General features: G+C 41.5%; 1 protein-coding gene across 3 annotated transcripts in view; it reads right to left on the minus strand.

Annotated features, from left to right (window-relative positions):
- The window catches only part of flna (filamin A, alpha (actin binding protein 280)), a 68746-nt gene extending 46295 nt beyond the window's left edge, over positions 1-22451 (minus strand). For all 3 annotated transcript variants that reach the window (XM_078170312.1, XM_078170311.1, XM_033629020.2), the window contains exons 1-2: positions 22088-22451; positions 10991-11496 (exon numbers count right to left, since the gene is read on the minus strand). In XM_078170312.1, coding sequence (XP_078026438.1) covers positions 10991-11360 — 370 coding nt within the window. In that variant the 5' untranslated portion in view covers positions 11361-11496; positions 22088-22451. The remainder of the gene's footprint in view (positions 1-10990; positions 11497-22087) is intronic.
- Positions 22452-26885: the final 4434 nt, after the last annotated feature.

The raw sequence follows: 26885 nt of genomic DNA on the forward strand, positions 1-26885 counted from the left end.
ACATTTTCAATTAAAAAAAACAAAAACAAATGTTATTATATGACAGGATATGGTGTCATTGCAGTTTAATGTATTTAAATATCTCACAGAAGCTCTTTGTGAGTAACTTACAGAATATGTTGCTTTATGTCTGCTTGTTCAGTCTGAACATGAGGCATGGGGTGTTAGGGCATGTTTCCAACTCTGATGTAATGCAATAGCCTGAATACCACTGTACTGAATGGGAATGTGCTCTCTGCTAATCCTCAGTATCCATTTGACCAGTCCTCTTTTGCCTGTGCAGACAGGAAGCTATGCTAATGATAATGAGCGAACAGGAAGTGAATCATTTTGACCTAACCAAGTGGCTAAACTCTGTTATCTAACTCTCAGGCCAACATTCCTCCCTGCCCTTCAGCCCAGCAGTCACTCTCTCACTTTTATCTTGTTTCTGAAAACATAAGATTACATTTGATGTGTATGACATCCCTAACAGGACTGTTTAGAGCCCCCCCCATGGGTCCATGCAGTGCTCTCTTATTATCTGTTGACTGAAGCTGCAGTTGTAGGACTCTTGGGAGTTGCCTTAGCATTGTTATTGTAATTAACTGATGTTAATTGATGTTTTGGCAAACAAGTGACCGCAAAAACAAGCTGTAAACACAATGACATATCATCACCTTATAAAGTTCATATGGCAAACATTAGCAAACAGTGGCTTGTTTACAAATTCAGCAGAACCGTAGCAACATTGGCATTCATTTGGAGTTGTGTTTCTAGCAACCTGATGAATGTAGTCACTCCCCTTTTCACTCTGTTTTGGTCTCCACCTACTCTTAAGAGAAATATCTTTAGCCGCTAAATGATCCTGTATGTTCACCACCTCATCACTACCGGTGGTGTACCGTGGGTTTTAGAGCTTTTTAGCTGAAAAACAACACTGCTATGTGCAATGAGAGTGAACTAACATCCACACTAACATGTTTTTAAAAAATGTTTTTAAAACAACATGCACCAGCACGTTTTAGCATTGTTTTGGAAATAATATCTGTCCACGCTAACATGCCTGAAAACGCGTATCACATGACCATTCACATACACTGGGCATGTGCGTGCCGATGAAAACAGGAAGCAGATTGTCTCTTTGGTTGGTTGCTTTTGAGATAATACTACCAAGATGGCGAAAAGTAAGACCAAAGATTTCTTTGCTTAGACTGACAAAGTGGCAGAAAACACACAGGGAATTGTTGCAAAGCAAATAGAGTGACAGAGCGGTATTGGAGGCGTTATCCGTTGCCAGAGGAAGCCATGGCAATGGGAATGGAGTACCCAAACAAGAAGGAAATCAAAAAAGGTATGTAGACCTAGCTATAATGTTTTGGCTTGATGTGGTGTGACTGATAAGACCCAATCACTTTGTGAATGTGGGTGTCTGCGTGATTGCATCAGAAGTCTCAGTTTCTGCTAAAACGCAATCCTGGAGTTTCCAATCGGAAAAAAGGTCAATAGCGTTTTCAAAGGTCTCTGTTTTAAGAATTCCAAAATGCCAGAGTGGTGTGGATGCTAGGCATAGATGTAGCAATAGTTATGTATTTTAAAAACAAAAATGTATTAGTGTGGATGTAGTCTAAAACAGTAAAGTTGTGGGCAGGGAAAGCAAAACACGGCGTTAAAAGATACTAGAGCTGAAAGGAACTGCAGAGTTAGTGATAATTCTTTGTGGGTTCTGCTATTTAATTTACAAGGTTTCTGCGTCAATGTAATGAAGTGACTTGATCTGTCTGGTATTTCAGTCATTCATTACATAGACTGTGCTCAACAAGCCGAGCAGTGAAGTGTAGATGGAGCGCGGATTTGCCTTAGAGCCCGACTCTTATGGCACTTTCAGACATAAGCGGTTGTTTCACAGCCACCACCCAGCAGTTTTGGTGTTTGATATTTTGAATCGTGTTCACTGCAATCTCCTCACATAGCTAAACAGAGCGGGCTATAGCCACTGGTTGGCAGCTGCTGCCGCTACAATGGTGTTCTGTAACTTCCAACTGTGGCTTTTCCGAATGTTTTCAACACAAAAAAACACATACAATTAAAAATGATGTCCATGTGCAGATGATATCATCCAGTGGTGGAAGTCAGACACGCTCATCTTGTCAGGTATCTTCGCCTACTCCGTCTAGCTGCCAAAATCTAACAATTCAAGGCACAGAAAGTCAGTCCAGGTAGACATGGTCACAGTGAATTAGAGTCATGCAGCCACCCCACCCTACATACATCCAGTTAGCCTGCAGGCAAAACCTCACTGTAAGAAAAAAAAATGTATTCGAGGAATTGTTCAGTAATCTGATTATTCAAAGCTGACCCACCCTTTTCCTGAATCGACTCTTCTGTTGAGCACTCACACACACCAGTCTTATCATTCTATAGTTGCCCAAACATACCTGACAAGATAAGTAGTCATAATAAAAAAGCTACACCATGTACCTTTTTAAAGAAGACAGAATTGTTCCTTCTCTTACAAATGAAAACAATGACACAGCTGCACGATAAGATCACTACAGTACCAGCAGATAAAGGCTTTAAAATGAAACATTGGTACTGGTTGGAAATTAACATTTCTGCTTTTATGACAGGTCAATGAGATGACACTTTACAGTGTTGCCAAACATTTTTACTGATGATTTTTCAAAACCTTTCGATTATATTTTACCCCATTTCCACAACTTTATTCAAGTAGTTTAAAGTGGGTTGGCCTATATATAATAGGCAATACAGCCGTACATTATTAAAAACATTCTTCACAGGCGTTTACGGATAAGCAGCTTGCTTTTTAAACACCCCTGCTGCCAACTAGCTGCATACATCAATAGACCAGACTGGCACATACGAGCACTTCACAAAAACATTGAGGCCATGCCCCTTTATTGGGGGGCAGAAAGCTCAAAAAGATCCTCTTAATGTCAATCCAATTTAACATGTGTTAAGATTCTAATTTCCACAGGTTTGTATATATCTGATTCTTGTCATACAAAAAAATATTTTATAGACATGTCTGATAATTGTTTTGTGACCTTGCCTGAACCTATGCAGTGAATCCTTAATAAATTAAGGCTGATCGCTGTCATGCCCCTCAGGCTTCCCCTGTCCAAGTGAATCAATGACCCAATAAAGTGGACGGATATCGTTCATTTCTTTTTTTCTTTATTAATCAGGATCCCCATCAGTTGTAACCATAGTAACTCTCCTTGGGAGAGATCACAGGATCACGATACCTGGTGCAACAGCTTTTCAGCATTTTACTTGTTTCTCTCTTGATGTGACAGCCCGTTTCTTTGCCTTTTCTTGGCAATGACCCAATGCCCATCTGGGCTGTGTATCACATGATACTAATGACGTTTCAATGGTAACACAGTACAGCACTAGTTTTTACAGTACAAATACAAAGAGCATATTTCACATAACATTAAAACATGAAGAACAGTTTTTTGAATTACAAAACTTTTGCAGGAGTTTCATGACTGTGGGAACCCTGGCTTTAATTATGGAAAATAGGCCAAATTTATACCGGTTGTGGCTATTGTCAGGACTGTCTCAGGGAGAATAGTATCTAAGCCTGATAAAGTGGGATGAATTTTACAGGTTTGTTTGAAAATACATGTAACTCAGGCTGACGTAGTTTTCTTATTTTGCCCAGTGGATGTGTACATTTTTGAAAAGGATTATTTTTCATGTCTGCATCTGCCGGTGGGCCACCACAATAAGAGCAGGCATAATAATATGTTATTCGCACTACAGCAGAGCATTGAAGTTCTCTGAAATTAAATATGTGCATATGTTGGTACTGGATAAGATGCACTGGGAAATATCTGTGTATCAGATATAACGGCAAAAATCCAGTGTCATGCATGCCTAATTAATTAAGCAGCAGAATCAGCTTTATGGCCAAGTATGTATGCACATACAAGGAATCTGACTTACAGATATAAATATACATGTCACATGTCACATATGAACATTTTTAAGCATGGTGTGTCTCTTGTTTTACTGCGTTGGAATGCTAATCTGTAACATGCTGAGCCAAGTTGTAGCACGTAGTATAGAAAGGTCATAATGTCAAACTGACTTAGTTTTGTAAGTTACCGTAATATGTAAAGCTGGCTAATGTTAGTTGAGCCCATGTCTCAGTGCTAGTTTTACAAGAACACAAAGATACAGGCTCTTCTGCTATCGGAACATTTATCTCATTCCTCTGTTAGTAATATCGAAAATGTTATTTAACAGTGTAACTAGGGGTGTAACGGTACACAAAAATCTCGGGTCGGTATGTACCTCGGTGCACAAGTCACGGTTTGGGTTTTTTGGGTACAGTAATGAAAAAAATAGACAACTATTAAATATCTTTTACTTATTGGTAACCTTATTAAAACATACCACCACAGCAGTTAACTCTTTTTACACAATTTTTGAATGAAACAAATATATATAAAATCCTGCTTTTTCACATTGTTTGAATGAAAATAGAAATATAAAAGTGAAAAATAAAATCCTGCTGTTTTTTAAACACATTTTTTGAATGAAAAATATAAATATAAATTTCTGCTTTAACAGTTTTACTCAATTAAAATAAAAAGTATAGTGCAGCTGGTCAGCTTTAAAGCCTGCTCAGATTCAGTTTTACTAGGAACTTACTTAGCTTTCCCACTTTGTTAAAGTGCAGTAAACAAAACATGCTTATATCTAAAGTGCAGCTTAAACAATTTTACTCAACTCCAATGGCGTTGGTTATTTCTTTAGCGCGATGGTCAGGGAAATGCTCTTTCTTTTTAAACGACGACGATATCGTAGTTTGCACCAGATTGCTTTTTCTAGTCGTGCCGGTTAACGTTCAAACTCGGGTGGTGTCGCTTTAGATGCGTTAGCATGTTAGACGTGTTTCCAAGTACATACCCGACATCTGTTCTGCAGTGTCGGCACACTGCTTTTGTCTTGTCAACTTGTTTATTTCCATCTTCGTATTTTACCCTGAAACCAAAGTGTTCTCAAACAGAGGACTTAAGGTTTGCGGGTGGGTCTTCAGGTTTGTCAGGCTCACTTGCCATGTTATCAAAATGCGAGAATGCACTGCACAAAGTGAAAGCGAAGATTTACGGGACTCGGTCCGTCACTCAATTATGTCCGTCGGGGAACTAAATATTTTAAATGGTTCGGCTCGCAAAAACGGAATTAAAATAAAACAAAATAAAATAAAATAATATCCTGTGCCCAATAACTCGGTACAGGGTCGTGCCGAACCGAAAGTCGCATACCGAACGGTTCGACACAAATACATGTACCATTATGGCCCTAAGTGTAACAGAAGGAGACAGCCTGATTGTTGCCACACATCTGTCTCAACCTGCTCGGTCTCCGCTCCCGGGCAAACACAGGGGAACAGCCAGGTTCAAAGTTACATCACAGCTCTGTTAATTTTACATCCTGTCTGTGTGGATGACGGGAAGAGTTTGTCACAATCACTGCCATCTTAACTATTTCGATCAACTCCACACAGGCTCAGTAGTAAGTACAGACGGCAATCATTTTAACAGCTAGTGTGTGTTAAAGCTTCACTGCACACACACACGCACAGAATGATGTCAAGCGAAATTATTCACCTTGTTCAAACATGGGTGTGATGAGCACAGTAGAATATGCGCATAGGCTGTTTCTATACGTGCACAAGAGGAATGTCCTCACACAACTCAAGATATAAAGATGAGATGAATGTTAAATCATCCTATAATCACAGCAAACTAAATAAACAAACCAATGCAAATCACATGGAGACGTAACAACATGAGACACAATGGTGAGCCTCAGCCTGTTTGATCAGTGCTACTGTCAGTGTCTCTCCCCTCATTCACTCCACTGCCAAGTAGATGGCAGCCTTGCCACTATTCAACTGCACTCCTGGCTGACTACCTGTGAGTTCTCCTCTGGATCTGTCAGTAATCATGTGTCTGCTGTCCGTGCCTTATCATGTGGGGTTTTGTTAAAACTGTAGAGAGAGATTAACTATTGGGTTTCAACCTCATTACACTGAACCCCTGGGTGGGTGATATGGCCAAAATCTTTTACCACGATATATGTAATGTTTTTATCACAATATTCCCTTTGGCAGTGATGTTGATGTTTTGTCTTGTGTTATATATCCAGCGCACCCCTTTCCTTGACAATGGCTTACTTTTGCCCCTCCCTAAAAGCTCAAACTCACTCTCAGCCAAGCTGTGGCATGTTTTTCAGTTGGGTTATATTTAAGGTTCAAGAAAATCCAATAGTAAAAAGACAAGGTTTTAAAAAAAGTTCAATTAATACATTATGTTTCTAAAGTAAAGGAGTAATCATGTTAACTAATTGTGATCACAATTTATCATTATTAGAACGATATCGTGATATAAGACTAGATATTTTGGATATCATAATATCGTAGGCTAAGTGTTGTCTTTTCCAGGTTTTAAAGGCTGCATCACAGTAAAATGTTATAATTTTCTGAACTTACCAGACAGTTCTGGCTGCTCTATTATTTGCCTTTAACCACTTAGTGACTTTATCCACATTACTGATGATTACTTATCAAGAACATTGTAAATATTTTGTGAAAGCATCAACGGTCAACCCTATATTATCTTCGCAATATCGATATTGAGGTATGTGGTCAAAAATTATCAAGATGTTTGATTTTCTCCATATTGCTGAGCCTTAACCCAATGCTGACCAAAATAATGGTTATCATTTCTGCCATGATCGAGCAGCCCTAGCCTCACGAGTTAAAAACAAAACAAAAACCTACAATCACTTTAAAAATGGAAGCTTTAAAGGTTCCAGAGAACTATAATTTCAAATGTTAGAGGTTTCTGTATTCACAGCTTCTCTCTCCTCCTCCATGTCTGCCCAAATCATGTTACCTTGAGAGACAGCTGAATTTGCAGGATCACGCGCAAATCCAGCCCTGATTTGCAACATAGCCTACCCCAAACAGTTCCCAAGGTAGAAATGGTATTGCCAAATCTCTACCAGTGGACACATTTCTACCGTTGCATGATATTTATCAAAATACTGCTTAACCCTAGGAAACACTAAACTTCAGTGTGTGCTGAGAATGCAAGGAGAGAGTGTACTGCATTGTAGAGCTGAATTTGTTAACTGTCTAGATTCTCTACCTTCACAGCCTGCTGAAAGATCCAACATACCAACAACCGTGGATCTATTTCAAATCATAATCCTCGTCTGAGTGATGCTAATGACACATATGAGGATACTGTGACTAAAGCTGTTGGCACACACCTCAGACAATGATAAAATAGAGCTTAGTGTAGTGATAACTGGCAATCCTGTAGCTTTGTAGTCCAGTTTGGGGCTGAAACAATTAGTTGATTAATCTATAAGTCAATCAAGATTACTACTCTCACGTCCAGACCACAGACTGTATAAAGATGGATGACATGACAGCTTCCCAAAAGTGAAGGCAAAACATTTAAATCGCCCCCTGGTAGCTGGCTGCAGTATAGGACATAAACCCTGGAACCTGGATGGGACCAAACTAAAATAAATCTTTCTCAAAGATGGTTTCTGTCATTTTAGGTAGTTCATTATGCTGATGTCTTTTCAAATATTAATCTTCCTGATAAGTGTGGTTATAATTATGAATTTGATGTTAAAAAAGGGCAATTGAGGTCATGATTGACAGCTGTGTTTGCCAATCGGTATGCTTGCTTTCAGTGGTATTTCTTGCAATTGGTGGGACTGGTGTATGGGCCGGAACTCAATACTGGCAGATATCACTACTGCACGAATCTATCAAGACAGATTCTGCAATTTACATAGTAAGTCTGAACGATGCTGCGCAAAGCAGTTTTGTGTTGCTATGTGTGGTATTTATTCAGTTATGGGAAATCACAATGTCTAGAAAGCAGCAGTGGCTGCAGCTGACAGGGACGGTTAGCAAAGCTAACATCAGGACATCATCTGTTAAAAGCCTCCCGTTGTCAGATATGACATGAAACTACTCCAGTTAGCTCAATCATGTTGTAACTAAGACATCCGCTGGAAAAAAAAATTTTTTTCACGTTGATGAGACGGCGTTTTGGGTGGAGCGGTCGCTATGGACGCGGAGCTTGCTGTTTCTGTAGGTACACATTTCCTGGGGACACCTGCACGTCTCAGCCATGCCCCCTCCATTGTGATTGGCTAAAGCGTAGCATCGTTCAAACTCAAAGCCCCGCCCTCCCCCTCTCTGTAGTCGTCTTTCACACAGGGCTGCCGACAGATTCTACAATGTAAATTGCAGAATGTAAATCTACAATGTAAATTGCAGAATCTGTCTTGAGAGATTATGTTGTAACTAAGATATCCGCTGGAAAAAATATTTTATTCACAGACCATTTATTGAGTTATTACCTTATTTTTATACAATCTATTATTACAGACACCGCTAACGGCTAACGTTAACAGCTAAAGGTTAGCCCAGCTAATCTACGATAACCATGTTAACGTGCACACGGAAATAGTAAGTAACGTTTGTTCAATCATTGTGTTTATAGACTTAACAAACATCAGATTAGTCTACACGGTGATATATAGCTAAACTCTGCTGGTTTTCTACCCGAAGTATTTGTAAACAACACGGCGATTCCCTGGGGGCACTGCCGGAAGTGAAGGGCGTGAAGGCCCCTGCACTTCCGTTAGTCGAAAAACTCCGGGCTGTGCCTCCAAAGGTAAAGGAAGAATTTTTTTTTTTTTTTTTTTTTTTTAACCGATGGATTTCCAGATTACTACTGCACAGACTCTGGCTCCAAATGATGTCACCAATGCAAAATGGCAGCAGCCATATGCGGGATATTTTGGCTTCGTTTTTGTAAAGTGGGAGGAAATGGAGATGCACTGCCCATCTTAAATACAGTCAGTGGTCCAGACACGGGAGTGGTATTGATTTTATCATCTAACTCTCAGCAAGAAAGGGAGTAAGTGTATTTCTAACAATATTAATTAAATTATGTATCAAGCATAAATGCCCAACATTTGTAATTGTTGTCTGGAAACATTTGAAGATTGCACCTCAGGGCTCTGGGGATTCCTGACTGGCCACTTTTTACTCTTTCATACATTTTACAGAATAAGTGACTTATCAATTATTGATTGGTGATTATTTGCATCCCTAGTCCACATCCATGCTCAACTACTCTGATCTTGATTGCTTTTTGGGTGGAGAAAATCATTGATTTGTCTAATGTAGCTTATCTCATGATGACAGTGTTACACTAGGCACTCTTGCAAATCAATACATGTCCATTTTTAGTAAGCAAGCAAAGGAGAATTGAAAGGGGTGTGGACATCAAGGTTCAGAAAGGACAAAAAATGTTGAACTGGTAAAGGAGAAGGGAAAGAGAGCAAGAGCTTCAGAGCAAAGAAAGAGGGAGGGAGACCATGCATCATGCTGAGCAGTTTGGTAATTTGTGGTAAGGGTTGCTGGCTGGGTGTGCCCGTTTTTCTGCAATGAAAGGAGGAAGTAAAAGAGGAGAGCGGGCTCCTCTCTCATCTTCAGATTAAATGACTCAAGAGGAGCAGCTAGGCTGATGGTGAGTCAGCAAGAGGAACAGACAGTGCTGAGTAGTGTGGCTCATTGGTGCCTGGTACTGCGCCCTCAATGGTATCTTATTGCCAACCACAACACTGATAAACACAATCTCTACTGATGATGAGATCTGTCTGCAGTGGCTCCATCTCTCCATGTCTGCTATGATTGAAGGGTACTTTGACATGAGGATCAAACGGTGCCATCACCTCACCTGTTGGCTGCAGCAGGAAGCAGCAACATGTGTGTGGAAAGCATGAATTGAGCCAGGCATTCCCCCTAGGACTCACTCATGTCTGATTCACACACACAGTCACACACATCCTTCTTTCCTTGCAACCACACAAACAAGGCTGTTGTCTGTCTTTACCCCAGGTGCTGAGAGGGTGCAACATCTGATAGGATTAGTCATTCTTATGCAATCTCAACTTTTAATTGAATTAACAATGTGATTAAATTTGGGATCAAATCCATTAAGGATCCTTGAGCCTCTTGGAAAATCACTGCAGTGTGACCTAACCTATACTATATGGGAAGGGATGAACACTAGAAGGCTATATTCTCCTAGTTTCGTATTGTAGCTCAGCAAACAATTACTTTAATTCACTTGCAGTCTGATAAACAACTACAAAATCACCAGTGTTGTAAACAGGTAGGCAGCTGCATGTAGGCAAAGCCCATTAAACCCAGTGTCACCATGCTTGAGCCAAGTTCTGTCTAATGCTGTGGAGACCCAGCCAAAACCCACTGCACGACATGAGCACAGACAATAGCCCTGTGTCTCTCTCTTTCTGTGTCTGTGTGTGTGTACCGGATCAGCTCTCCTATCCTAGTAGGCCTGAATTACATCCTGGCCCACAAGTTTTGGCTCGGACCGGCCCAGCTCAGCTCAGCTAGGGTGGCAGGGGAGCACAGAAAGCCCGGGGCCCCCTCTGCACAGTCAGACCCCCTCCTCCCAAAACAACCCTGACACAATAGCACAGCGGCCCTGGACACTGGGGAAACGCCTGCATTCTAACTTAAAACACACTCAGTAATATTCCCAACATCAGCAACTTTACTGGAGACTTATTTAACACTCGTTCACAGGAGAACACAGTGGGGTCAAGTGTGTTTCACCCCTTTTTCTTTACAAGGTGACAGATATTTTTTTTAACTGGGCAGTAACATGCTCAACTTTATTCGACCTGCAGGAATGTATACATGCACTGCTCTTTACTTTATCACAATCTACTTGGCCTTGTGCTCCAATTTAGCTGTTTCTTTAAGACAACCAAACATGCATGCACAAAGAGCAGCTTACAAGAGAGGAGAGGCCACCTGAATGAAGCTGGACAGGAATTAAAGGACAGTTGCAAAAACCAAAGACAAATAAACTGGCATTCGTTCACTCAACATGTGACTCACCTATGGACACCAGCTTTATGTTCTCCTTGTCGAGGAACTCCAGGGCCACCGACACGTTCTCCAGCTGCATCTGGCGGAAGGTGGGCCTCTGGTTGTACTTTCTGAACATCTTCTTCTGGGACAGGACCTCCAGGAGCCCGATGAGCCGCAGCCCGTCGCTGAGGTCCGTCTGCAAGTTGCCGATCCTCTTGTTGACGCATTTCAGGTGCTCGTTACACCAGCGGGTAAAGGTGTTCTGCTGGATCTTCTTCCACGGCGCATCCTCGGCCAGGTCCTTCTCCGTGGCGGGCATTTCTGCGTCCTTGTCCGTGGAGAGAGCGTTGGGAGCGGGCGCGGCGCTCTGGTGGAGCCGGGGGTGTGAACCACTCATTTTTATGGTCTCGGCTGTGTCTTGGTTCGCTGGCTGTTTCTCTGGGTGGAGTCTGCTCAACTCTGCGTGGCCGCTCCCTCTTTCTCTCTCTCTCTCTCTCTCTCTCTCTCTCTCTCACTTTCTAGCTTGTCTGTGTCTGAGAGGAAAGAAAAGAAAGAAAGGAGTGAACACGAGAGAGTGACTTATAGCCCGGAGATAGATATTTTGCAAAGAAAGGAGGTGGTTATGGAACCGGAAAGCAGAAAGGGGAGTCATTTTGGATGAAACTTAAGGCACATGTGATACGCTTGCACATGGAGGCAGCTCCACAGGGATGACACTCTTTTTAAATGTTCACTTTAAGAAGAAAATGACTCACATTCAAACTAAATCTCAACAGATGGTAGTCATTCATTTAAGACAACAGAGGGAAAAATAGACTCAGCACAGTCCTGAACACATTTTCCAATAAGTAACATGGAAGTTAAAGGTCTAGTGTGTAGGATATAGCAGCATCTAGTGGTGAGGTTGCAGAACTGAAACTTCTCCCATGTGCCAAGCGTTTCAGAGAACTATGGTGGCCAATGCAAAAATACTGATGGCTTCATCTAGAGGCAGTGTTTGATTTGTTCCTTCTGAGCTAGTGTACAAGCAACACAGCAAAGTCCATGGAAGAGGACCATAGAGTGGTGCAGGAATGAGTCCTAAAACCTGGAAATGATTTAGCATTTTGGCACTCCCAGTTTCCTCGCCTCAAACTCAGTGGGTTAGGTTTTTGGTTAGAAGCCTGAAATAAAGTCTTTGGTTAACACAAACTTAAGAGACTTTTATGTTTGTACTTCACACATGCAAACATCTCTTTAAAAAGGCGGTTGCTAACAAGTGGTTAAATGAGACTACAGAACGTCAATACCATTGGCTTTTTGAGGAGGGAACCAGGGTGACGCTAACTTCCACATCGGCTGTCAAAAAAAAAAAAAAACAAACGTAGTTAAGGTTAACGTTAACATAGTTATTGTGATGTCACCGTAGATTTTTAATAATAACTAGATATGGACGGCTTGACTGGAACATTCACCAAAAAAGTTTCTAGCTTCCAGGTTTACTTCTGTGGTATGCAGCCCACTGAATATGCGCAGTAGTGTTTCCCACTGGCCCTGCCCACAAGTTCCTGCTTGGCTTATAGACTTTACATTGTGTTAATGTCACAGATTTGTAAATCGCTTTTCTCAGCTTGAGGAAAGTTTTACAAACATAAAATCCATGCCTCAAACATTCAGAATAGAAAGATCCATAATTGATAACTGTGGTGATGGCTCACAGACAGCTAGTCACTGTGATCACGCCCTTAATTGGATGTAACTTTATGCCTTAATAGCTATAGCGAACAAAATCGTGTTTTGTAACAGGCTGTAAACATGTTTATTTCTTCTGGTAATTTGGGCAGTTTAACATGTGGTCTATGGGGATCGAATCTGTTTTGGAGCCAGCTTCAAGCTGCTATTCAAGGAACTGCAGTTATTGGCACTTTTGCTTTGGCTTCATTTCTCTACCCTGCAGTTTGCTGCTTTAAGAGGACCTGCTCTGTATATAGATATAAACATCTCATTCTGAGTTAACAAAAACAAAATAATTTTTATTTTCAGGTGATTACAAACTAATAAAAAGATATTTATGAATATTATATACAATTTCTGCAAAATTGATGCTCCTAAATTCTACACACTGTACCTCTGAATTGTATATTATTGGGCACTGGTCTGATAAGTCCAACTCTACAGCTATTTGTGATAGAAATACTAAGTAGAAAAAATGGACTTTAGTCTACTTGTGTATTGTGTATTTTAACATTTTCTGTATTTGTCTACCAGATATGGAAGCTGTAGTGAAAAGAATTGATCAACTTTACATTAAACACAAGACTCCCTCTTTCTCAGCCCTGGTGTATCACTGATTATTTGGAGACAGCCCCATCCTTTATCCTCTATAATCCCATCATTTATCAGTTAGTCATGAGTTGACCGATTCTTGTCACAGTATCATCTCCTTCGAGCTGATACATGTAAATTAGTGATGGGCAACAATGAGCGAACAGATCTTTCTGAATGACTCCTTTTATTGTCCAGTATGTACTGGTTCAACTTGTCAAATGTCTGACTGCTCATGAATCTCCAACTTCACCCACTCGGCTATTTGCTGTTATCGAAGGGTTCTGCTCACACTGCCTGCTACAGTAAATGAATGATAAGTGATTAAATTGGCTGATTGAATCCTGAGTTTTAAGTATTGATGTGGAAACTACGTAAACACTGACCCCATGATGGCTGCTTATGAAGAAAAAGTTGAAGAAACATTTTGGGGTGTGGACAACACAAGCTGTCGAATGCGCATATACTATAACAAAGCATCACAGAGAAAGTGACACCACATTTTGTAAAAAATGTCAAAACTTGAAAAGTTCGGAAGGTTTACATGTATCAACTCAATGGAACTGATGCCGTGAAAAGAATGTTTCATGGCTCACCTGATCAGTTTTCTTTGCTCTTTGTTATTGTTATGTTTAAGTTTAAACTTCAAGCTTATTATTTCATCGACCAATTCAGTCGCGTCATGTTTACATATTGTCAAAAGAAGCGTAAGCAGTAACCTTTGATAACAAAGACTGGGCAAGTGGGGAAAAAAGGCATTCATTAGCCCTCGGACATTTGATAGGCTGATACCATACACTAAAAGTGTTGTTCAAAAAGATTCATTTGTTTATTTTCTCCCATTACTGATGACAGTAATGCTTTGGCTATTGAAGAAGGGGGTTGTTTTCTTAGCTGGAGAAAGAAGGTGATGCTGTGCCAGATGTACAGAGATGAAGGTACCATGTTCAGGGTCCCTGTGAGCATATGAGCTCAGCTAATGCTCATGTTCATTGGTCCCAGGCAGCAGAGATTGAGCTATCCAGAGGGATATGAGCATCAGTGACTCTGCATCAGGTCACAAAGATGTGTTTGTTTGTGCCTGTTGGTCTGCATACAGCTTTGTTCAACTTTCCTTTTCTGTACAGTTGTTTGTGTCTGCAAGCATGAACAATGTGTTTATTTGTGCATATATATTCAATATATGTAGCCTGAATTTGTGCCTTCATGTATATGTGTTTGTCTGGTGATGTCACAGTGTGTAGCCTTATCTTTAAAGAGGTAACAGCGTGAATCAGCCAGACAGGGAAGTGTCTAGACACCAGCCTTACCCACCTCCTCTGTTTGACTTCACTGTACTGACAGATGCGATCACACACCAAGTATGCACCATATGATGCACTAATGACAGGTTGAGTGTTTTATAGAAGCAGGCAGTTTTTCACAACGTAAGAAGGGTAGTGGTAGACAGTTTAATTTGGTGTTTTACTTCATTTTCACTAAAATCTCTTTGAGGGTTGTTTAACCATTTGTGTTGAGAAGCCACCTCTCCTCAAGTTTTAGAGACATCAGAGACATAATTTGATTGTTTTTGAGGGGGATGCTCCATAATGTGGAGTCACAGCACAAAAAGAACATAAGAGGGGATGAGGTGGAAAATATTATAATCCAGATGTCTTGCACATGCTCTCGCTGTCATTTCTGTTCTGTTTTCACATGACAGAAAGCCCCTGGGAAACATATTAAATAATTCGAGAGCCACTCAGCCAATTTTTCACATGATGTTCAGTTTATTAGTTGTGGGGGGTACAGCTCAGCCTGTGAAACAGTTGTATAATGTCTTCAGAGGCTCTAGAGGAATCTTTCTAAGGTCTGAAGGTGTTCTTTCATCTAACATAATTTGCACGATTTGACCTCTGGAATGTTTGTGTTAATTTGCCACAAACTGCCAACTGTAAGATGGCAGCATACACATTGACTATGTGTGTGTTTATTTCTGCTGTAAAGTTGTGCATTTTAACATGGGGGTCTATGGGAATTTACGCTGTTAAGGAGCCAGCCTCAAGTGGCCATTCAAAGAAGTAGTTTTGGGTTTGTCTGCACTGGCTTAATTTTTCAGCCTCAGAGGATGTGGCTTGCTGGAGACATGGAATTTGAAAGATGAACGCATTTTAAACGTGAAGTCTAATGACATTCTATTAAGGTGCATTATGGGAATTGTAGGATCCAGCACTTTTCAAGCTTGACTCAAACTAGAGGCTAAAAGTCAAGATATCTCAACCTCTGCTGCCTCAGTTTTGCCCATAATTTTTCAAATCTGTTATGCAAGTCACCCAACTTTTTTGAAAGTGTAATACTAAATCACTGCAGTGCCCCTTCAACAGGACTATCTCATTTATTTAAAATTGCAAGTCTCAACAATTCACACATAAGTTTATGTCTTTTGATTAATTTTCTCCCTGAGAGAAACAGAACAGCAGTAGCTATAAAGACAGTTGGAGAGAAGTGACTCTGCAGCGTTTTTGACTAAACAAGGAGCTCAGTGCCAGGAGCCACAGTGTGGCCAGGAGCCATTAAGAATGCTTTGCCTTTGTGTGTTTGTGTGTGCCTGGTCAAGGAGGGAGAATCTCAAGAATGCCCCTCACCCCCGTAACAACCCTGGAGCCCCCAGGCTTAATAACACCCCAATAAAAGGCCCTTATTAATGTAATCTTAACACACACACACACACACACACACACACACACGAACCAAGTTTTCACATTCACTTTGCCAGCTAAAACAATAGAACAATAGATAAAACATAGTTTCAAAATATTCGGCTCTAGTCCCTGTAGATGTGTAATTTTAATTCATTACTTTTACATTTGTCCTAAGAGTTTACAGGTTTTACAATTAAAATAGAAACTAATGACGACAGTGGGTAGTGATTGTGGCAGAGCAGGAAAACAGGGCAGCAGACTTTATAAAAAATGAGAAGTGAGACACAGACAGTAAAGAGCTGTAACTGAATGGATATGTGGAAACAGGAACGTTTTTGAGGGATCATCTCTGGGTTAAATTCGTACTGCGCTTCAGAAAGCACAATAAAATGTTCCCTGGAAGTAAGTGAGAGCTGAGAAAACTGGTGAAATATTCACAGCGGAGTGGCCTATTGTTTCAATGGAATTTGCCAAATAAACAGGAGACAAAACACGGGGCGGGGACATAGAGAGCTGACCAAGACACATTAAAATGTCTCAGGATCTGGAGAGCAAACTGGTCCCTCTGGCTTTGCATTTAGCTCCCTCTAGTGAATATTTATTGCATCACATTTTCCAGTTTTCTTCTTTAAATGACTCCTCTATCCCCCTCCCCTTCACTGTTTTGGAAATCACACTCTTCTCTTGTCCTCTCTGCACTTTTGCTTTTAAAAATTATCCCCTTGTTATATCTGTCTCTGCCCCAGTCTTCTACCACTTTGTTCGCATCTGGACTCATTCTGGACAACTTTCATCGCACTAATCAAATACTTACTGTGTGTTTTATTTACGAATCCCCACTGACATTTTTTCATATAGTCTTGATCAAATAATGGCTGATGTGTAGATGTTTGCATTCGCGTCATTTTTTGAGAAGCTTTACATTGACCGCTTCTTTGCATGGGGCGCATCCTATTATGGAGGATAAAAAATGACCTATAGTCATACTATGCAGGAATTGTAAATGACTATTTGTAAATAGCAGGGATGCACAATAATATTGGCACATCATTGGTATTGGCTAATACTGGCTTTGAAATTAACAATTGGAATCGGCCAACATGCTTTTTCGTATTTTGCACAATGAATGAATATTACATACACTGAAAAGCATTGTATTTCATTTCTCCATCTGCTGGTGGACTGTCACGATAAGACTATGCGTGTATAGCATGACATTAATTCAACTACAGAAGAGACTTGATGATCACTAAAATTAGGTGAGGAAAAATGTGGACATATTGATATCCGTATCAGTTATAGGTCAAATTAGTTGGTGAAAAAATCCAACATTGTGTGTCACAAGTAAAAAGTACCACCAGTAAAGGTGAAAGTGAAAGCCAACCCCAGACTGGTGTTTCACCTTACTATAGTTGCAGGGTTTTTTGTGTGCTGTGTCCATATTTTTTATGGATTCCTCTTGGATGTGTGCCGCTAACAGTCTGGTACCGTGTCACTGCCTTTTCATAAAGTCCTGACCACACCTGTTCACACTGCCCAGGAACCAACCTGTTCACACTGCCCAGGAATGTCCCAAACACAGCAAAATAAGAGGAAAATGGGAAAACACAAACAGAGGGCAGAGTCTTTGCAGATAAATACATCGCCACACACTGAGAGTGACTCATAAAGTGATAACTGAGCAACACTTTCTCACTACCAGCTTGTCATGTATCGCCATTTGGCTAGTGGACTTTCACGCCTACTAGGTATCCTGGGTGCCAACATTCTAGGACGCCAAGTGTGTCTTTTTAAATAGGCTACACTTTCATTTTCACAGGAAATGCAGAGTCTCTGCTTATTACATGCGTACAGTCTTTTTAAAAAAATAAACTTACAGCGTCAGTAATGCACCTCATATTAACGTATATTTCCTTGTGCAACAAAAACACATTAAGAAAAAAACACAATGATTTGGCCCAACATTCATAGTGAAGCAAACACCAAGGTCCTGGGTGAAAGCCTGGTGTTTGTTGAAACCCATCCACCACCATTCCCACCTGACCTATAGGGATTTTCCAGCTCCTTAAATTCCGTTGTTATCCAGCAGTTTTTCAAACTGATGCCACCCAGCATACCATGGCGCTGAGAAAGGATGCCAAACAGAGTAAATTAGAAATAAAACCATCTAATTCCATTATATTGAAGAAAAGGGGAACATCTCTACAGTCTATATCTCCAACACTCAGCAAGTCACACCAAAACAACATAGACTGATAAATAGCACTGCAGCTAAGAGGAAAAATATGTATTTTTGATATGGGGGTGAACTGTCCCATTAACAGGCTCTGCCAGTGATACTACTATTAGTATACTACCAGCCCTGCAGTGCCAGCAGCTTCTCATCATCACTCACCACACCCGCTCAGTCGCAAGCAGAGCAGAACTCAGCAGAGGAAGTTAGACGAATGCTGCAAGCAGCCCCACTAACCACATGTCACATGTACAGAGTGGTGGTGAGGAGAGAGAGCAAGTCATATGCACAGATTACAGCAAAGTTGTGACTTTCCCCTTAATGCCCTGTGTGTGTGTGTGTGTATGTGAGTGTGTGTGTGTGTGTGTGTGTTATGTGTGTGTGTGTGTGTGTGTGTGTGGGTGTGTGTGTGTGTGTGTGTGTGTTTCCTCTGGTGGCACTTGTTCGGTGAAAGTAGGCCAAGAAGTGTCAAATAAGGACGGGTTTGGTCTACATGTTTACATCTCACACTTTCTATGCCCGCAGCACCAGCTTCTTCGGGGCTCTTGTCACCTCATTATTATGAAGGTGTTATGAAACTGAGAAGCTGCAATAAGTCATCGAAATTTTTGGCCGGCCTACAGAGCCAGTAAACATCCAAAGCCTACAATCTGAGAACACACATTTTTCTCAACTGTGTTTTAGATGAAGTGTGTACAGGAATGTTATCACCAAAGTATGATATCATGCCAGAAGAGCTTGGGAAAAAATGTTCACGTTCACTTTGAGAATAAAAGAAGTACATTCCAATCTTTCAGTCTCACCAGAGAAAATTAAAAAGAGGAAAACATTGGGGGACAGAAGATGATGATGATTCAGTATAGAACTGAACTGAAGAAGCTTCTTGGATGAGAGGTGCAATGGCTTCAAGAAACTCAAGCAAGTCCAGCTGCCTACGATATAGTACTTAAGATTACTGTGACCTGGATGACTGAGAATTTTCACAAACATACTGCAATACTTATACTAATACTAATGTTTTCCCCACCCAGATATAACAACAATGTACCATGTGCATATTTAATAAAAGTATTTGTGATGAGCAATGAGCAAAACAAGCAACATTTGCATTAAATACCTGTATCAGAACATACATATGTTCCCTGGTTTCTTTATGAAATAACTCAGAAGTAAACAGAGATGGACCTTGAACATCACATTTTCTGCAATCTGCATGGCGTATATTTGCGTGGTTGCATTTTAATCAGTCCTATTCCTCATACTTTCACCCTAGGCCACATTACAGTTCACAAAATACACTTCATACTGTCATATATCGCTGGTTAGAAATATCTTATTATTCTATAAAGACCAAAAATGTGTGTTTCTGTGTGTTAACTGTAAATTTGTAAAAACCTACAGTTCCGCCTCTCAACTTGCTTTCTGGGTCTGATCTTTCTCACTGTCACTGCCCTCAAGCTTAACTGTAAGTGGGAAAAGACCTACAACAATGTAAAGGATCCATTTCCCTTTTAAAACAACAAATGCGCATGTGTCCTATAGGGGAGAGCGGGGTTGGTTGGAACATTTTTTTTTTTTTTAAAGATTTTTTTGGGCTTTTTTGCCTTTAATAAACAGGACAGTGTGAAATGGGGAGACAGAGAGAATGGGGGGACGACATGCAGCAAAGGGTTGCAAGCCAGAGTCGAACTCGCAACCGCTGCAGCGAGGCATCACCTCTATACATGGGGCGCCGGCACTATCCACTATGCTACCTACACCCCGGTTGGAACATTTTTGTACTGACTTGAAATAACTGTCCATTCATCACAGACGACTTGAGCCATTATCAATGTTTTTTTAGAGCCCAATCCCCCAAATGTGAAAGGCACAATTTTGTGAAGAGGAGTGCATTTTCCCAAAACTGCCTCCTCAGGACAGTTGGGAGAGTGGGTAGGGTAAGTTGGAACACCTTGTTCTGGGCTAAAAAAAAAACATAATTTAGATTTCACTGGCACCTGTCAGATTAATGTGGTTACTATAGACTACATGTAGCCTATATATTTATGTAAGCTACAACAACTTGAGAGTTGTATACAAAATAAAAATACACAATTTCAATCAAAAAAGCCTTTGTCTTGTTTTTGTTGGCCGCCATTCCAGTTGGCCTAATTTGTAACACGGTGGGAATTATAAACATTACTGTCCCAACAGCCTGTGGATAACCATCCAAAACAGACACATTTTGGACTCCTGTGCTAGCTACCAACAAAAGGACAGACAGCTAACACTAGCACAAACTGAAAAATCAGCTTTTGACAACTTATTTTTTGTATGTGGCATAACTAAAAACAGCATGGTAGAAAAAAAAACAAAAGAGACAAAAATGTTCCTATAGCTGTAGATGTCAAAACTCTGAATATAATGTAAGGAACAGTCAGAGGTTCTCTACCTTGAGGCGAAAGCGAAGAGGGTGTGGCTGAGTATGAGCAAGGGTGCTGCAGCGGGGGGAACGGTGCGACTGGTTACCCAGAGCCCCAACTGGAGGGAGGCCCTTGAGAAGCCTGGGATGAAAAGTTTGGTTTTGTTTGCAAAACTGGCTCAATAAATCAGTTGAAAGACTGAACTTATAAAAAAAAAAAACCAAATAGTGGAAGCTCTCTGAGACCTCTCTCACCCCTTTAAGTCGCAAAATGGTTTAGTGCGCCCCTGCGCTAGGATTCATCTTTATACACTGCTAGAGTTGAGTGGGTGACTGCTCGATGCTGCTGGAGCACCAGCATTCACTGTCAAATCTTTCCCCAAGAAAAAAAAGTGTGTGAGAGATACATGGATCAAGAGAGGAAGTGTGGGGGCCCACAGAGACTACTAGTGAATAAGACCCAGAATTTGGTTCTAAATGTATATAGATGTGATGTATATATGTGATGTACAGATGTATGTATGTATACATACATGTATATATAGATATACATACACACACACACACACACACACACACACATATATACAGATATACATTGGCTATATATCCAGGCCATATACTGTGTGTAAGGTATTTCTTGAAACATCATTGGTTCTTTACAAATTCCAAACAGTCATCTTGATAAAAATGTGATAAATCATTTCCAGCACTGTGCCTTATGATCTGCCTGCTGACAGGAAAATTATATTTAACATTATAACCACTTTAGCCCCTCATTGATTCATGTGATACAGTGGCCTTTAATGTGTAAAAAGTAAAGAAGTAATTTTATAAATGAGAGAATGTGAGGGTCTGACAGTCTGCTTCTCCTCAGTTGAGCCACTCTGATCTTTTCATGAGTTAAAACCCACAATGACATATGTTCAAACTTCTTGAACAGGGACCAAATGGCCCTCCAGCTCTTGCGGTGTGAGACCTGCTCCCGGCGGCGGAGGGCGCAAGCGGCCACCACTTGCTCCACTGCCCCCCCCCTGTTAAAAACTCCAGCGCAGTCTGTGTATTGCCTTATTTGGTGCGGAGCCCCTAAATGTAACACCGGAGAGATGCTACAGTCCGCTGCTGCTGGAGTGCGCGCGGAGGAGCGTGCTCGTGCGTGACAACCCATAAACAAACTGTATGTGTAGGAATGAGGTGAGATGGATGGATGAGCTACATCCACCTTTACATCATCTCCTGTGACTGACTATCGCGGTGTCAAACGTCACACTAGACTACATGCACAGAGATTACAACTATTACAGCCGCAAACTGACTGTGTCAACCAAAGCTTCAGATACATCAGAGAAGTTATTGGTGACAGCTACAAGACACACATTCACAGCGCGCAGCCTGGACCGCAGTCACATCAACACAAGATTTCAGTCAAGACAAATCATCTGAGAGAAACTCTCCCACAGTGATCACGCCGCATCACTCTCACACCACAGCGGGACACAACTTACATGTGTACTGTAGCCTGTGATCTTCAAGTGAGTGTGTCCGGTGTCTCTCCGGTCCGTTCAGTCAGTGCGCGCAGCAGCCTGCAGTTCACTTGGTCACAGAGGGTGTGTTTGTGTGTAGCCGCTGTGTATGAGTGTGCTGCACCGACGTCCCGGTCCTCCCTCCCAGCGCGCAGTCACGGTGGGGGGAAATGGGTGTATTGGCTGTGCTGGTGGCGTAAAGGAAAAAAAGACAGCTCTGTCGCTCTTTTCTACCTCTGCGTCTCTCGCTCTCTCTCTGCCCTCACCGTGAGAGCCTTAATTGGTAAACGGATAAAGCAAAAGAAGTGCTGGGGGTGTTTCTGTCTCTCTCTCCTTCTCTCGCTCTGTCTCTCTCTGCTCCGTGCGTTTTTTTAAAACATGGGTGACGTCATGACCGCGCCTTCGCGATTGTAAAGGTATGAGGTGACTGGCCCGTGGAGTGCACCTATCTCTCCCATCTTCTTTTTGTTTTACCCTGTGTGTGTGTGTGTGTCTGTGTTTGTGTGTGTGTGTGTGTGTGTGTGTGTGGGGGGGGGGGGGGGGGGGGCTGTGTGTGTGTGTGTGAGAGGTCCCCACATCTCTCTGCACCCTCTGCCCTCTCTTCCTCTCTTTCCTGTTATCTGTTGTTGTTCATACAGACTGGTGATGAAATGTAATGCAGTGAAAATGGTGAGCTGCGTTTCTCTCTTTCAAACCCTGCTCTCACTCAGTATGGGGGTTGGGAAGGGCGTGTGTGCGTGCGACCAGCGTGAGAGTGTGTTAGAGGGAGAAAGAGAGATGGATTGTGTGTGTGTGTGTGCGCGCGCGCGTGCGTGCGTGCGTGTGTGTGTGTGTGTGTTTGTGTGTGTTTGAGTGCTCTCCAGCTGAGCATTGGCTCAGAAAACAAGAATGTTCGGCCTTTGCTGTGCCCTGTACTTACAGTTCAGCAGTCTGGTGGGAGGACGGAGGGAGGAGAGGGGAGGCTGTGGGGGAGGTGGAGGGGGAGTGGTTGGGGAGATGAAAGTGAGAGTGAAGGAGAATAAAGAGGGATTACAGATTGAAGACATTTAGAAAATCTTTTAATAATAATTCTCATTTGGCTTTTCGTGTGTCTGTGATTGTGAGTTTTTAGAAACCTAATAACTAATAAGGAGAGATGTGACATTTTGGAAAACAGCCCGCTGAGAGTTTGATGAGACTCAGGGCAAGTGGCCTTGGAGCAGAAGAAAGGAGCTGGGGATCTCAGGGGGACAACCTAGGGACAGAGCTGACAGGTGAAGGCTCTCAGGAAGCCAGGTAGACAGTGAACCCCCGTAGGTCCGCAACAGAGCGGGACTCCTCAGGAGGATGATGACAGTGACGGGACCTTCTGGAACACAGCCACAAAGATGGGACCCAAGCTGATCACGGCCATGGAGATGAGACACTCCCGAAATACAGCCACAGACACAGGACCCCTCTGAAACCTGGCTCAGGGACTTGAGGTTAGAAAAGGCAGCTGGTAACTGATGACCTGGCTGTAGGTTGGACTCATGAAGGACTGAGCAGGAGAACAGTGAAAGGACTGCTGCAGGCCAATGCAGGAAAAGAACGGGATGCTGGCTGGGATAGCTGACGCAAGGTCAGGTCCAGGCTTTGGCTGGGCATTGATGGTGGTGCTGGGCTGTGGAGACTCTGGGTTGCTGGACAGCAGAGGCTCTGTGGTGCAGCTGAGTCTCTGTGGTGCAGGGTAGCCTCAAGACCCTCAAGACCCATGCTTCCTTCTAGGGGCCATGGCCACTTCATACCTTGGGGGAAATAGCCAAACGACTCCTCAGGAAAGTGGATTGCTCAAAGTCTTCAGAGTCAGGATCTGACAGCAGGTTAGCTGGCTTGGATTTAGGAGCAGCCCGGGATCGAACCAGCAACCCTCTTGCTGTGAGGCGACAGTGCTAACCACCACACTACCGTACCGCCCCTGAACTTATTTTTAATCAATTAATTTTCTTTTTAATGATCACTCCTAATGTTGATCTAGCATGATAAATGTGTGATAGTATTTACAGTAATTATGGTAAGCATGATGTATTTTCATGTGCATTAATTTTGTGCATTGAAAGTACCTTTTATCCAAAGTGCTTTCACAATTTTTGCCTCATATTCCCCCAGTCACACACAAGCAGTTTGGGGTTTGGTGTTTTGCCCAAGGACAAGAAGAGCTGCTAATAAAACTGTCAACCATGTGATGGAAAACCTACTCTGAGCAAGTTAGCAACTGGGTGCTAACATTAAGATACATAACGTTGCTAAGCACAGGAGTGACTGTTTCTTAGAGTCGAACATACACCAATACCAGCGAGGCTCCCAGAACAGAGTAGACCATGATTTCATAGGCTAACAGAGCCTGCTGCACTTCAGTTGCAGTATAAAGTTCCACAAAAGGAAACATAAAAAAAAATACATCCAGCCTACTTCTACTAAAAATTAGCTTAAAGTTTGCGCAGTTTCTCAACATTGCTCCATTGCTCAACATTGATTGTAGGTCTACAATCAAAGTTAAGTCGGATTTATGCTTGTGCATCAGCTCTATACAGAGCCTTCGTTGTAGCCTACACATATGGCCTTCACCGTTGTTAGTATTTATACTTGTGCTGTGGTGTGTCTGTGTCACTCTAAAGTTACATCTCCAAAACTCTAGTATGTGGTGGGGTTTCTGTGAAGTGCTGTAAAATTTAGTAGATTCAAAACACACCTAAAATACATATCAAACATGGTTTAATAGCGACAATTTCAAATACTAGTACACAAATTGGCTTCATAATAACTTGCAGGATTTACAGAAAAAGCACTTGTCTTTTGCTGGACACATTTTCCCCACAAATACAACATGCTAATGTTATAAGCACAAGCCTTTGGCATTTTACATTGTATAAAATTAACCTTGCGGCTAGCAGAGATTTCCTCTTCTCATATGAAAACAGGTAATGATAGCACGCATATCCCAAAAAACTTAATGCTGGGTGCTGGACCAAAAGGTAAGAATGAAATAAAAGATAATGTCCGCACACCAGAAGCTGCTCCTTGAAGAATTTATTGGATGTAATGTTTCGGGCTCCTGCCATTCTCATATGAAACCAGGGACAACAGCAACATTTGACAAAGGTAACGAGACAAAATTTCTGCTCCATTACAACTCACCAGGTTCACTGATTAAAAAAACTGTTTTATAGGCCTACTAACCAAGTTTTCCAAACAAATACAACTTGCTAACGTTATTAGCACAAGCCTATGGCATTTAACATTGTCTAAATTAGCCTAGCGATGAGCAGTTATTTCCTCTACTCATATGAAGCCAGGATAAAACACACACAAGACTGAAAATGTTATTTTTGTGGAGGCTTCATTGTCTTCACAATTTATTGTTTCTCATGTGAAATAAAAGAAAATAAAAGCTTTATTTCCACCAAGGGAAATAATTTTCAGCCTATAAAAATAGGAGGTCTGCATCATTGTGATGTGTAGTTACATTTCCGGGGAGGTGCACATCAGGCTACGGCATAGGTACGGTTGTAGATTCGATGTAGTGCCTGTGGCACTTGCCGTGCCACAGGCTAATGATAAGTTTAACAGGCTAATGCTAAGGTAATGAAGTTTGCACACACTAATGCAAACACTAGTGCAACAGTTTTTCAGTGGTGGTGGTGGGCATATTTCCATCAAAATAAATGTATTCACTGGGTCTTCACATTCTCAAATGATGGGTAAACATTAGACTTTTGTTTTGGTTATTGCAGCCAAAAACAGAATAAGTAGTGTCTTTTGCTCAAAATGTCTGTACTACCTGGTCAGAGAGGGAATAAAATAATAACCATGGTCACCTAGCTGGAGTTGGTGGCTGTAGGCTTTTACAACAAACCCCATAGGATGTCACTTGGAGCTCCAAATCTGACTGGCTTTTGGGAACACACGCTTTCTGTTCTGTTAGCCTAGATGTAGGAGGAGAAAAAGAGAAAGATGTTGTTTTCTAGTCTCTAGACACACCAGGGACACAAAGTGCAAAATCTGAAATTTGAAATGGGGGAATTCAAATCACATACATTTAAATTCAGTGGATGGTTGTCAGATTAAAAATTTAAGATGTTATGAATTAAGGTTAATCTTAATTTCAGCATTAGACTTATGTATTCAGTAGTGATTGCATTTCAAAGCTTGATATTCAGTTGCTTGTAATTTTCCTATTATTGCCTTTCTTTGCCCCTATTGGCAACACATGTAACCAATGCATAAGAACTGCAGTACATCCATGTCTAACGTAAACTGGCCTTGTTGAATCTTTCTGCAAGTTTCTTAACATTTTGTTCATTGTTCTTTCCTGTCAAACAGAGTAAGGCTCGCATCTTCCACCTATTTCCATTTTTCGTGCAAAGCTCAACTAACAGGAGCAGCTTTGTATTTACGGCACAGTCATAAGAGTGATCTTCTCATCTAACTCTAGGCAATAAAGTAAATAACAGCATTGCATAAAATGTCGAGCTATTCCTTTAGTATATGTTGTGGTGTCATGTGGTTTGGCATCATGCAACATTCCTACATGCTTACTTGGAAAAATGTTGTATTTTTCGTCAATGTCTTTTTTGTCTCTTTAAAAATGTAGCATACAAGCACTCATGATAGTTCTCTGTGTGAGAGAGGAGGCTGCAGCATGGAGCAAAGACAGAAGACAGAGGGAGAAAAATAGACAGAGGAGTGGAGGAGGCACGGAGCAAGAGAAAAGTGATGAAGAAAGTTATAACTGTGTGTGTGTTTGTGTGTGTGTGTGTGT

This window comes from Epinephelus lanceolatus, chromosome 8 (assembly GCF_041903045.1).
Source record: "Epinephelus lanceolatus isolate andai-2023 chromosome 8, ASM4190304v1, whole genome shotgun sequence".
Lineage (NCBI taxonomy): Eukaryota > Metazoa > Chordata > Actinopteri > Perciformes > Serranidae > Epinephelus > Epinephelus lanceolatus.